The 14,428-nt window shown below is 42.8% G+C and overlaps 1 protein-coding gene across 1 annotated transcript in view; it reads left to right on the top strand.

Moving 5' to 3' along the window:
• zbbx (zinc finger, B-box domain containing) overlaps positions 1–10,987 on the top strand; it is a 57,760-nt gene extending 46,773 nt beyond the window's left edge. The window contains exons 17-21 of the mRNA XM_069687761.1: positions 1,091–1,262; positions 5,202–5,357; positions 7,421–7,738; positions 7,929–8,001; positions 10,657–10,987. Of these exons, the coding sequence (XP_069543862.1) occupies positions 1,091–1,262; positions 5,202–5,357; positions 7,421–7,738; positions 7,929–8,001; positions 10,657–10,735 (798 nt within the window). The 3' untranslated portion in view covers positions 10,736–10,987. The remainder of the gene's footprint in view (positions 1–1,090; positions 1,263–5,201; positions 5,358–7,420; positions 7,739–7,928; positions 8,002–10,656) is intronic.
• Positions 10,988–14,428: the final 3,441 nt, after the last annotated feature.

Below are 14,428 nucleotides of genomic sequence, written 5' to 3'. Positions count from 1 at the left end.
TATCAGTGGCCTTTGGACCTGAATCAAACTGCTCCTAAAATGATTAGATAGTGTTTCTCTCTCTCTCTCTCTCTCTCTCTCTCTCTCTCTCTCTCTCTCTGGCCCTGATCTCTTCTGCTCTCGTCTTCCGTACATTTTTTACACTTTTCTGCCTCTCTTTCCTTTTATCCATCTTTTTTTCTGCCCTCTTTTCTGATGTTCGTCCTCCTTTTTCTTTTACTTTTACCCTGTAGTTAAGGCAGCTAGTCAACTGCAGCTCCCTTTCCTTATGAGGAGATCTGGTCTGCACAAAGAGACCTCACATTTTTCTCACTGCACAGTGTCATTGTGTCTGGCCACTTGCCGTTTCATTCTTATGCCTTCGTTCCCTTCTTTTACCCTTGTCTTCCTCTTGTCATTCTCCATCCTTGCTCCTTCCTTGCTCTAAGTAGCGCTATTCCCACATGCCTTCCTTTCTATCTCCCAGTCCATCTGCAATGTCCTGCAAGGCTAGCATGCTAATGCATCAGATCTAATCTTAACCAAACAGAGCTTCCTCATTTTACCCTTGTCTCACAGGAGCGCACCTGCACGAGAAGAACAGCTAACCCACCACGCCATTGTGAGATTCTCTCACCAGCTCCAGGGGTTAATTAAAAATCAATTCATCAAGTGGAAACAAAGGAAACAGGGAGAGAGGGGAATAATCTCCAGTAAAAGACACCGGCTTAATATTATGCTTTTACACTGTCGAAATGGGAAAATAAAAATGTAACACACTTACCTGAATTGTTAAAAGTTAATCAAATTAAGCTTTGAGACCAGTCTATGTTTTGTTTTTTGTTTTTATCTTAATCACTCTATTTCCATGTTCTTTTTTTATATATATATATATATATATTCCCCCTCCTATAACCTCCTCAACTCCCTTCATAATGTATCCATGTATTCCTTCCCATTTCCCTTTGTGTATCATCTCAATCTCACTCTAACATGACCTGTTTTTCTCCCTGTCTTCATTTTTCTATTCCCTTTTCTACTGCTTACCCCCCTTCTTCGTTCCAACCCTCCTTCTCCTACATCCCTTCCATCTGTTTCCATATCCCCTTAGGTGATGCACAACCAGAGTGCTGGGCCTGGATCAGAGCAGTTCTATGATCTGGATGGGTTCTCGCCTCCAGGTTTTGACGTGAATAACACTGTTCACGCCGGCACACCAGAACATGCACACTGTGAGGCTAACCACACAATCCAGTCTTCGCCGCATGACCCAGGCCCAACAGGTAGGTTGAAGAGGGAAAGTCTTTTCATGTGTGTGGGTGAGAGCTTGATTTTTTTTTTATGGTTCAGTTTCAATGGGAAGTTTGTCAATCTGAATCATGTTTTCCTATAAACTACATCAGAAAGCGATTAGATTTTGAAGATTACCTCTGTGTCCAGCTTTTGCCTGGAGATATTTTCCAATTTGCAAGTGTTATTCATATCACAAAAGCCTCATAATAGGATTTAGAACAAATATGTAAAAATGTGGAGCTTACAAGAGACATGAAAATGAGTTTTAAACCCAGAGGAGTGCCGGGTGCTTTGTGAAAAATGAGAGATGGGGGACAACACCAATAATTTACTGCTGGTGGGTCCGAGGGGAGCTTTCCTGAGTTGTTGTGTGTGTGTGTGTGTGTGTGTGTGTGTGTGTGTGTGTGTGTGTGTGTGTGTGTGTGTGTGTGTGTGTGTGTGTGTGTGTGTGTGTGTGTGTGTGTGTGTGTGTGTGTGTGTGTGTGTGTGTGTGTGTGTGTGCGCGCGCGCGCGCGCATGCATGCTTCTAAGCCTGTGTGCCTCTTTTTTTTTGTTGCCTATATTTAGTTCCTAAATTTTCTTAAACCGGAGGAGAACGCAGGCACACATTGACGTGCACAGACCGCACAGCCGACACCACCACCACCACCCATAAACTGCCCATAAATCATCACAAAGACTCACTCAGACAACACAGCCTTTCTGTCTTGTTTCTTTCTCAGCTGAAAAGTGTGGGTAACAATGCCTGTGTCCTTCACACGGCACACAAAGAGTACTTTGACTTTACTTTTCAGAGGAATGTTGTAAGGCATACTTTATGTCATCTCTGTATTGTCATGTTTTCACGACGCCTCTGAAAACCTGTTCTCTAATCAGTCATTATCGTCCAGAAGATTCTGGACAAATATAGTTTAAAGTAAAGCCTAGTTCTGTACATCTTTGTGGGAGGTATTTTATGCAGTAGTTATTGCTGTTGCTTTTGTTTCAGTTTACTTTATATCGTTTTTATCCCCATCACTAGCCTTTGCCTGTAGATACATTTTCTTTCATGGTTTTGGAGTATTTTCCTTCATTGCCAAGTTTCACCTTCAACTACATCAAGCACATTCTGCTGCAATAATATGTTTTTTTTTAAATGGTCAGACATTAACTGTGTCTGGTAGACCGTGCTGTAGCTACTGAGGAATATGCCCCCAAGGTTCATGATGAATTTCATATTTGTGGCCACAGCATGGGCGTTCAGAATTTGTTAACACTAATAATTAGTAAACTGCTCAGACTGTGCACTGGTGGAAGTCAAGCATGCACCTCCAAATTGCAAGAGTTAAAGTAATTTTATTTGGATTGCATCAGATGCTACGATTTATCTGAACACATGGTGCTTATTAAACCTCGCTATCTTGTCCAAGACTGTTGAATTACATGCATTTCAAAAGCGGTTACTGTTTTCATTCAGCAAGGATTTCAAATTGTTTGCTTAAGTTAATTGCCTCTGCCCAAAATGATCCCATCAACCTTTTCTTTCATCCATTGTTCCATCCTTTTCACTGTTCCATTGTCAAGCCTGGGTTAAATGAACGAGGTTAACAGTGATAGACTCCCACAAGGGCACCACGAACCTCCTCACACCAAGCAGCCAGCCACTCGTCAAATCCCGCACTGTCTCTGCCACCATCGTTAAAGCTCCAAAGTTAATGAGAGGGAAAGGTTAGAGAGGAGGAATATCACCTTGACAACACTTCACACTCATTTATACCCCTCCATCCCTCCATCTGTCTACTCTATTTTCCTTTTTTTTTTTTTTTTTTCCTGGCAGGGCTGAGATCCAACAGGTTTTTTATGTCTCCTGTTTTACCGTTTCACCTTTCTCACCTTTTTCACATTCTCCCCGTCACCTCATCGGTCAGAAAATGAGGTTGTTTGTGTGCAGTTGCTGTCGCACGTGCATCCAGTTCAACAACAACGAAAGGGAGAGACCGACACTCAACAAAAATATCAACGCAACGCATTTGTTTTCGACCCCATTTTTCATGATGTAAAAATCGAGCCCTTATTTTATGCACGCAAAAGATTTATTTTTCTCAAATTATTTTCATAATTTGTCAAAATCTGTGTGTGTGAACACCTGGCAGGTGTGGCACTGCAATATGCAGATTAAACCGTGTGCTTATTGCACAGGCGTTCCTTGGACTGTTTTTTTACAGTGTTTGGCAAAAAAACATTCAGTATCCGATGTCACCATTCCCCTCATGCAGTGCGACACATCTCCTCGCCATAGAGTTGACAGGTTGTTGATTCCCGGTGAGAGCTCAGACGAACTATGATTTCTGAGAGTTTGTGTCAAATTTCTTTGGTTGTGCAAACGAACTGGTGCATCAGCATGCCCATTGCGTGCTCCCTCAAAACTTGTGACATCCGTGGCATTGTGTTGCAGGATAAAACTTGCACATTTACAGTTTACAGATTTGAACAAATTTGTGAAAAACATTTGGGAGAAACAAACCTGTTCTGTGCATAAAAGAAGTCTTCGATCTTTTACTTCAACTAATACAGAATGTATTTTTATGGTTTGAGTGTACATAGAAAAAGAGCAAGAAAAGTGACACAGGTAGCTGTTGGAGTCACTAGCAGTAAGGGATGGTGCAAATCAGACACATTTATGAAGAAATAGGCAAACAGACAGGGACATGTACAGCTTCTCTGAAAGACAAAAGGCAAGAAGAAGAAAAGACAGACCATCAGACTTGTGGAATTCCAGTGGTATCTTCGAATGATCTTCAACTTTCTCCCTTCTTTTCTTTAGTGGGTTTAGAAGCTGGATATCTGACTGCTCTCCCACTATCCTCTCTTTATTTACAGCGTATTTAGACTAGTTAGTAGATTCTTCTTTCAGTCAATAGTATTAATGAATTGACTGATCACTGGAGAGAAAGAGGAAAACAGCAGTAATTGCATTGAAGCTGTCAGAACCAGCTGAACAGGCCTGTTAAGCAATATCGGTTTGGTGCTGAATAGGTAAATAGATTATTGTATCAAATGTAATTACTAAATTTACTTCAATTCATTTAGGGAATTGTCAGCATTTATTGGCAAATAGATTTTTAGTAAACTGAGATCCTCTTCACAACCATCCTTTATTCTGGCATTTGAGGCTGGTGTTGTAGTAGCCAGTAGTTTGTCGGTGCACCGTCAGCATGGGTGCCTGTTTAAGCCTGCAGGGATCGTTGAGGACTCTTCATGTATTTATGGAACTACGGTAACAATGATAAGCTTTGTTTTGTATCTGTGTTGTGAACTGCTATTATTAGCTATTCATTTCTACATTTTATGATATAAAGCATTAAAAGATTTGAATGATTCAGGACCATAACCTAGACTGACTTTTTTAATTGATAAACAACCATGAAAAAAAACAACACTATTCTTAATTTCCTCTGCTTTATATTCTGTGTAGCATTCATATGCAGTCATGGCTGCAAAGTTATTTAATATGTCGGAGCTATCGAAAAATCTCAAACTGTTGGAGTTAGATAGCAAAGCAAATGCATTGCTAGCTATACATCCAGCTGATAGCGGCGTGACAGTGCATGATCGGTGTCTTTGGATTTCATTTATCTTGTATGCAGGTATTCCAACTGCCTCTGAAAGCGCGTAAAGGGCAATGACGGAACGTGAAAGTGGGTAGAGTGATGGGATACTTTTCAAACAGAGCCGCTAGAAGAGAAACCAGAGGAAAAGTTGATGGGATATAACAGAGTGCTCTCAAACTACAGACATGCTGCTGCATGCTGTTTGTTTTTCAATGTTTTGTGTCAGGCATTTATGCATGGCTGGTCTTGGTGAGCCTTTTTTTTTAAATGTTTTTTTTTTTTTTTTTATCCAACTCTGAATTGATGACCCCTCTCTTACTTTTTCACCCTCTCTTTCAGGGTCAGAGAGTTATGGATCAAGCAGCAGCCTCTCAACCTCCACTGAGGAACACCTGCTTTTTAGAGCGATGAAGGACAACCACACGCAGCCAACTGGAATTCACACTCACTCAACCAGGAGAAGAGAGATATTAGCGTGTGAACCAGGAACATCCGGTAAACGCGTGCACACGTGTGCTCTCGCACATGCTTGTGTGTATTTTGCCCGTGTGAATATTTTCAGGCACACTGAGCTCTTCCTGTTATTCATTTACTCTCCGACACCCAAAACTCCATTTCATACACAATCAATGCACCTGATTTCCACATACAGCCACACTCTCATGGCACTGAGTGTGTGCAGGTTTCTTAAAGAGAGTATACAGTATTACTCTCAGGCACAAACTGGCACGCATGTCACGTACCCGCATACTGTGCACAAATACATGCAGGATTGGACGTCTCATCACTTCCTTCACCCAGATCCTAGAAACACTGCAGTAAACTGTTTTTGTAGACACACACACACACACACACACACACACACACACACACACACACACACACACACAAACAGACAGCTGAGAGACAGAGTGGTAATCTGTTTTACGCAGCGATATATCTAATACCCACCAATGATAATCGGTTCTCAGGCTTACTTTTCCCTTTCCCCCCTCACTTTACTGTAAACAACTGCATTTTATTCCTCCACTCTCTACTATCACTATTTAGCCCCGGCTGTCTTGTGTCATGTCCATTCATCGTATTGCGAAGTCGTCAAAACTTTGACCTATTTATTGTAATCTTTATTTCAATTTTATACTCACTCTTTTCTAGCCACGGTATCAGCTCCAAAGTGAATCATTTGTGACATTGAGGACGAGATTGTCCACACTCGTGGCAACTCGCACTTAAGATCCACAGTTGTTAAACCACTCAAGAGTTAAAACAAACTTTTTTTTTTGAAGCCTATTTAATTATAGCATCATGTTTCCAGTGTTTTTACTTCCACAAGGGAACCTAAGCACAGACGTTTCGGCAAGTTGCCTCACTAAGGGTGCTTCATTGTGCTGTCTTGTCAGTGTGCCGCTCCAGCGTGCTGTCTGACAGCACGCTGAAGAGGGCTCCTCGCCAAAACATCTGTACTTTGGCTCCCTTGTGCTATCAGTGAATGTCTCGAAATAGCTCCTGAGCATATTTGTGTAAGAGGGGAACTCCTTTTAAAGTTCACCGCGTTTAGTTTACCATGTTTTGTCCTCGTGCATTTTTTTAGTGCGTTGCAAAGATCTGACATTATAATTCGTAACACGAAAATGATACACACGTCAATGACTGCATCTTAATATGACTCGAGGCTATGACTACAACGAACACGCAGAAACACGCAAAAAGTCAAATTGAAATCTGACCTTCTTCAGGAACTCTTGAGGGAGGAGAGATCAGATTTGAATCTTTCTCTTATTTTACACTTGATACATTTCAAAGCTGGCACAGAATTTTATCAGCAGCACAAATCTCGACGCACAATGTGTCCCGTCTGCTTTGAAATGGAAGTAAATTGAGTCCAGAAGTATGTGTACATCTACGTGTGTTAGCAGCACCGCACCGCGCGCTTCGCTCCTCCCATGCTGCTTAGTTTGACAGCGCAGGTGGTTGTGAAACACTAAGTGGAGGTTCTGTGCTTGTTGAAAGAAGGAGTCAGGCACTGAGAGCGGAGGAGAGAGGGATGGGGTGACGAGACAATGGAAGATTGAAAGACTGAAAGACTTAACACTGGAGCTAAAACTGGTTAGACAGCACGCAGCATGAGGAACCGGTGTGCTGCCGACACACACATGCACACCCACGCCATCATAGCTTCTCTGTGGGGGCCTCGATGTAATTTACAGTGAGCAGGTGGGAATGGATGTTCAATCTGATTCAATTTGATGTGGCTCGCAGTGGAGTGGGATGAGACACCACTCGTTCCTCTGACTGTTGTGATCGTTTTTGTATCTCTCACCCTCTTTCCCTGAATCCTGAGCAGCACAGCTTCTTCTTACATTCTCCTTTCTTCCTCTCCGTGCCCTCTCATCACTTTCTCTCACACACACACACGCACGCACGCACACACACACACACACACACACACACTTTCTCTCGTTGTTTTCTCAAAACGGCCCATCATTGCATTTATCCATCGGTCCTTATGTGCACTGTTAAGTTTCTCTTTACATATCTCTCTTTTGTTTTTTATTCAGGGTCGGGGTCGAACCTGCCTGGCAACCCCACACCTATTGTTTCTCACCCTCGAAGGACAAATCCAAGTCCTCTCTCTGCATCTGTCTCTCCCTGCCTCTCCCATTCCCCCTCTCCTCTTCCTCTCTCTGCCCGCCTGTGTCGTCCCACATCGGGATCCCAATTTGTTCCGGCATTTCGTCCGTTGTCCCGAGCGGCCCAAGAGATCATGGAGATCTGTGGTGTGGATCAGACAGGCTGTGAGGACCCGGACCTGGACGCCGACGCAACTGCACATACACTCCACGCTCTGGAGCGGGAACTAAGACTCAGAGCCGAGGGTACAGAAACACACATACAACAGCAAGTCATGCACGCAAACACATTCAATTTAGCCTTTCATGAATCAATGGAGGACTTTGTGTATTGATGACAACACAAGTGTGTTTGGAGGACAATTACAGAAATGCCTGATGATGAATTATGAGTTACAGCAGTGACAGCATTAACCGTCTTTTATATCTACCTCAGAAACAGAGACTCTGGTGTTTGGTACCAAAAACAGTGGAAACAAAGATGAGCGTGCGAGTCCTCGTTTCACACGGTGGGTAACAAACTGAACACACTCCCATGTAGTAACTTTGTTGCTCAGGGATCACAATGTACATGACCTTATCCTAAAGGGTAACCTCAAGTGTCTGTTATTGGACCTGGAAATGGTAGTAATGTATGATTTCTGCCCATTCGGGACAATTGCATGTCCTCTGCAATTTAAAGTTAGAGTTTAAGCAGCTGTTAAAATTTCCATTCTAATTTGATATCCTAAAAAAAAAAAAGGAGGGTGGGGGGGGGGGGGGGGTTATCCCTCTTTTTCTTTTGTGCGCCGTCAATCCCCCGTCTCTGCCGGATATGTGCAGTGTGTAATGGATCGTTAGCCAGCAGAACGACTTTAGCTTTGACAGCATGTTGGGTATCGGGCCTTAATGTGCTGCTTAACGTGTGTGTGTGTGTGAGACGAGAGTGTGTCAATGTATTTTTTTCTCGTATATCAGATGCTGCATGCGTGTGTGTGTGTGTGTGTGTGTGTGTGTGTCTGTGCATTGTTGACGTTTTGCGCTAGTGCGTGCGTGTCGCGGGCATAATCTGCGCTGGAGGCCTTGTGCTGAGCACAGCACTGTGAATATCACATTGAGACGTGTAATAAACGGATTAGCACATAGTACAGAGAGAGCTCCCAAAACAGCTCTTTACATCTTTAAAACATACACACATGCACACACCAATATATACACACACACACACACACACACACACACACACACACACACACACACACACACACACACACACACACACACACACACACACACACATACACACACGCACGCACGCACGCACGCAGAGGCACTTAATCTGACTGCTTCTGCTTCGCTGTACAGGTATCTTTTTGTTCCTGTCTCGGCGCAACTCTCACCTTTTGCGATTACTGTCACTTTTCCTTCTCGCATGCAGTTTTTGGATAATATTCAGCTGACAGAATATCCAAAAACACAGACTTTTGGGATAATAGGAACCCTTTAATGCGGTTAGTTGACGCGTTGCTGTAACATTATTTTTTTTTTTTTTACAACGCTCACTACAAACGGGAAATACAAATTCATTTTCAGCGTAGAGCTATCATTCTGTAGACGTTTAACTCACAAGTCACTCCCTTGATGCACAATGGATTCACTCTACCGTCTGAGAGGGACACTGTCCTAATAGACCGAGTGGGTGGCTGCTGCAGCATCGTAGAGCAGATGTATGTCGACGATTTCGGCTGCGGAGCGGTCTCTGCCGCAAACCAGTCGCGAAGAGTTTTCAATCTGGTCTCGTATTGAATCGATAAAATATACATTTGTTTCATTGAATATTCCAGTAATAGGAAATGTACACTCTAAAGTAGAGTCCCGCTACACTAAAGTGCATCTTATGACATAGCATGTTACGTGCAGTGTGCGTGTGTCCTTTGATGCACATGTCTGATGTGATTCAGCCTCAATCTTCAGACAGCGATTCATCACGTATCTTTGCTCTGACTCATTCAACTGCCTGCAGTTGCTTGGCTGTGCTTTCGTGTTGCCCCCATCTTTTGGCTGTCTGTGATCTAACCTGCAGTAAGTGCAGATTTTTCAGAGTCTTGTCACATTAATATTCAGAAAATGGACGTATTGAAGTTTTTTTCATGTTCAATTTATTGCAACTCAGAATTCACAGGAGCATAACATGAATATAACAGGAATTAAATATATATATATATTTTTTTTTAAATATATCAAAAACATGACTGTACCCTGTATGAATGTTTTGACTGACTTCCTGTAAAATGAATATCAGCTTGTTCTTTTTTGTCTGTGGTCACACTCCATTCATTAAACCTGCAGCACAGTTTGCAGCTTGAAGGTACAACGCAGGTTATGACACAAACAATGAGTCGGAATGATTATTCAGTTTTACAAGTCAGGTCAACTTTTAAAGACTCGGTTCAGTTGTGGACCTTTTATGATATGTCAACCTGCTTAGAGAGGAAACGTCATGCATATGTAAAGTTTAAGCAAAGCAACATTTTCAATCTGAGAAAACTTCTGAACTTCCAACACTCTGCATGAATTGAATCTGAGTCACTCATCAATCATCTGAGGAAAATAAGGGGATTCTTGATAAAAGAAAAAGGCCGTCACACCTGCTGGCTGAGTTGACACCAATAGAGCAACTCTAGTTTCAGCGCGGGTGGGCAGTGAGGATGGCATTGATATGCCTGCTGTCCTTTATGACTCCCAAGTTAATTTGGCCTTGTCATAGCTGAATGCTAAGTTGGGGAGGCTTCTCCTAAATGCCTCAATAAATACAGATGGCGAGGGCCAGTTGGTGCAGTTATGGTATCTTCTTCTTCTTGTGGATGTTTTAAATATGATCAGTCACAACATTTCTTCTTTTGTCTTCTTTTTCTTCAGTTTTTAAAAACATTTTTTTTAATCATTCCTAGCATTGCTACACAATCTATACTTTGGTGGACCTTAATTTGCTCATTAGATGTGTAAGTGAGCTGCTGTGTCCATCTGATACTTGTAAGAAATGTGTCTGGAACAAACTCTGTGATGTCAGCATCTGTAACTACCTACGAAAGGCTCAGCACATCTTCTCCTTTAATCATAGGCTGGTATTTTAGCTTTGAGTATGTGGGATGCTCTGCCTTTAATTGTTGGATTCGGTCTTGCAGGGCCGAGGTCACCGAGGAACAAAAGGAAGAGGAGGAGGCTGCGAAGAGAGACCGGCAGAGTGTTCTATTACTACCCTGAGAAACAAACACACACACACACACACACACACGCACACGCACGCACGCACACACACACACAAGAGAGTCCCGCAAGAGATCAGAGACAGGACAAATGACACAATGGATGTCATTTGAATTGTGCTCGTGTGGTGGGAAGGCTGGTGCAGATGCCCTTCAACTCCAAAAACAAATTCACCAGGGAACTCTCTGTGTGCAAATAGATGAAAGTATAATTGTTATGCTTTGAAAAACAATGAGGAATAAATGCTGCTTTGAGCTCATTTATGATCAGTCTCTTTTTGTATGTGTCCTTGTTTTCTGTGCAGCATATTTAATTCACTCGTGTAGATGAGCGGTTACTGAGATGCATGCCTGTGGATGGATTAGCTGAAGGTACGAAACAATGAGACAGACGAAGAATGATGAGGATGGGAGGGGGGTTGGGTGTGTGTGTGTGTGGGGGGGGGGGGCAAATGGGAACTTTGTTTTTACTCTCAGCAGGGGTCCCCTTTGTGTGTTTATCACAGTGTGTGTGTGTGTGTGCACGCTGTCTGAGATGTGCATTAAAGGGCAGACGTCCAGGGGCAGGTGGCTGCAGTACCAATTTTACCACAAGGGGTTAGGAAGAACAATTTTCTCTGTTGTCATCAGTTTGTTTCTTAATAAGGTTAGGGTGGCACTGGATCAGGTCACAGTGTACACACACACACACACACACACACACACACACACACACACACACACACACACACACACACACACACAGTGGGGCTCCTGCAGGTGATAAATTATGTTTGTGAGGGAGGGAATAAGGAGCTGTGCCAGTGCCTGCCATCTCTATGTGTGTGCTGGAGTGGGGGAAGATAAACACCAGACACTGGAACTGGTTTGTTGTCGCTGTGGTGAATGTGTACATGCTCCATTGGTGTGTGTTAGTGTGTACTTCGTGGTGTTTTTTTTTTTTTTTTGTTTTTTTCAGTTCTGCTGTTTTTCATTAGTCTCCACAGCCAGTCCTAATCTATCATGACTGCCACTGTCCTTAGCTGAGTTAACAGCCCACCGTCCACTACTTTATCTCCAGCTGATATGCATGCAAGGATCAAACGAGGACAAACAAGTACAGGAGAAAATCAGGCCTATATTGCGCAACCAAACACATACCGAAGCTCAAGAAGTAGAATGGACGTCAATAGATGCTAAACTTTGTGATTGAATTCAGGATTAAAGTTCATTTGTGCGCCGCAGGTGGTTGCGTGTGCCAATGTGAGCGCACGTGGCTCGGCTCTTTACTCTCGCCACCGTGGAGGGATAGAAGGGTATTTTATTTGTCCTGACGTTAATCGCTGGGTGCAGACAGCAAAAGCCCTGTAATCCAACAGCAATCACCACAAGACTGATTGATAGCACAGGGACAGAGTGAGAAAGACAGAGAGACCAAGAGATAGACAAGGAGAGAGAGGTGAAAAGGTAGATCTTTGTTATTGTGTCCTTCACTGAGTTTATCACTTACTGTTTAGGAGAGGAAAATAACAGAGACATAAATCTGATGGATATCGAACCGCAGGGCTGAGTTTAAACTACTCTGAGATCTGTGCACTACATTCCTCGCCCATTCACTCCCTCTCCCACTCACACACACACACACACACACACACACACACACACACACACACACACACACACACACACACACACACACACACACACACACACACACACACACACACACACAGACAGATGCATACAAACAGGAAAAGAGAATAGAAAAAGAGAGCTGACCTTTGTTAGATTTGGCGTTGTCTGTGATGGTGTTGATGCTGTCAGAAAGACTGTGAAACTGGGGGAGTTGACATTTAACTCCACTATATTAACTGACCCTTCTACGGAACTGGAGCTCAGACTTGGTGAGCCGCAAAACTGCTGGCAGACCAATATGCTGGGTTATGAAACTAACTTTTTTTTTTTTTTTTTTTTTTTTTAATCTTGGGTGAATTTAGAAAAGTTTTCCTTTTTTTTACAGTGAATTCTGAAAGACATCTTGTACCATTTTCATTTTTAGATATAACACAACAGTCGACATTGGTGACAAATGGAAGAATGCTGTTGTCCCCTCTCCCCCCTCTCTCTCTCTGTCTGATTTCTTTTTACCATATTATATATTTTGGTTTTCATGGGTTTTGGTGTTTTGTTTGACAGCAAGTTGCAGAGCAGACGCATTTTCTTCTCTTCTTGGATGCACATCTTGTTTTCTGATGAAAAGCCATTCAATTTTCCACACCCAGAGGGCCCTGAAAGCACTCCCTTGTTCACGGTGTCTAACAGGTCACCTACAGTGAGCCGCAAGGGAAAAGCTGCTGCATCCTCGTGACGATGTGAGTCCACAAATAAACCACGCAATGAGTGAAACGGAAGAAAAGACAGTCCTAATATACTGTAGAACTGGGTTGTTTTCCCTTTTATGAACTGTCAAAGGAACAGTTTAATATTTTAGAGCACAAATCTTCTGTCTTTTATGTCTTATGTATAGTCTGCAGCAACCCAAAGTGGGATTTGAAAGAGGCAGGCCAGAAACAGGAACAAAGGCTGGAACTGTAGGCAGGCAAATAATGAGTGTAAAGTTGAAATGAAGGGACAGAAACAACTTGTCTGTCAGACAGAATACCTTCTTTCTTTACAGTATCACAAAATAGATGCTCAATACATTTGTTTTACGCATTCTTATTTTATTTCTTTAATGGGGGCATATTAACTGCATGGTTTTCCTGATGTTTCTGAGGGCTTAGGTGCTGTTGTTACAGCCTGTGGTGGGCACTGAGCACTTATTTGATTATAACTGTGCTTTCTTAAATACACTGTTTTCTATTTACGTGTTACTGTAATTAAACCCAACAGAAAAGGTTTCATTCTACAAAAATTATTAAACATATTTTCCCTAACTTTGAACTTTGAAGTCAATTTGATCCATAACGTAACAGGAGGGTTAACTAATATGTTCCTTTAAAATCTTTCTCTGATCATTTTTCCTAATGTTGTTTAAAAAAAAAGAAAAAGAAAAAAACGTCTTGACATCATGAAATAGTTTTCAGACATGTTTGGTATCATGTTTGTTGTACGTAGACAGAGTTTGATTGCTATTGCTATCAAATAACAATGTGATATAATAATAATGTGTTTGACGGGTGCTAATGGTTGGTTTCAGAAAAGTATTTCTAACTGCCTTTTATTACTGTTGTTGAAAGTAAGAGATGTATTTGGAAAAAATAGTGGAAAATGCTCCTTTTCCCCTCAGGGGGTGGGGTGGAGGGGTGGGGGGGGGGGATCTGCAGGTGTGTATTTGAGTTTGATTGACAGCAACGCGCAGGTTGAGCGCCAGAGGTGGGAGCAGACAAACGGACCCTGTTGCTAACATGTCTGGGGTACTGAGGAGTAATCGGGCCTCACCGGCACGCAAGCGGACCGAGGTGACACCGGCAAGTAGGCCTAGGTTTACCTGCAGTGTAATTTAACGTGTTGCAGCTCATGCAGCAAATGGACCGACTGGTTTGCGACCGACACGAGCAGCGCCAGGTTTCCCAGCTGCGCGTGTGCTTGGTCGCTCGTCCAACAAGCGGAGGAGCAGAACGACGCGTGGGAGGTCGAAATGAATGAAACGTTTGCAAGCAAACTCGCGTGGTTTGTTCAGAGCGACGGGCTGCAGGCCTGTAGTGTGACT

Source organism: Brachyistius frenatus, unplaced genomic scaffold (assembly GCF_029030835.1).
Source record: "Brachyistius frenatus isolate BFR_SWC_R1_liver_20210118 unplaced genomic scaffold, ASM2903083v1 Contig_1, whole genome shotgun sequence".
Taxonomy (NCBI): domain Eukaryota; kingdom Metazoa; phylum Chordata; class Actinopteri; family Embiotocidae; genus Brachyistius; species Brachyistius frenatus.
This window is presented reverse-complemented; position numbering and strand designations above follow the sequence as displayed.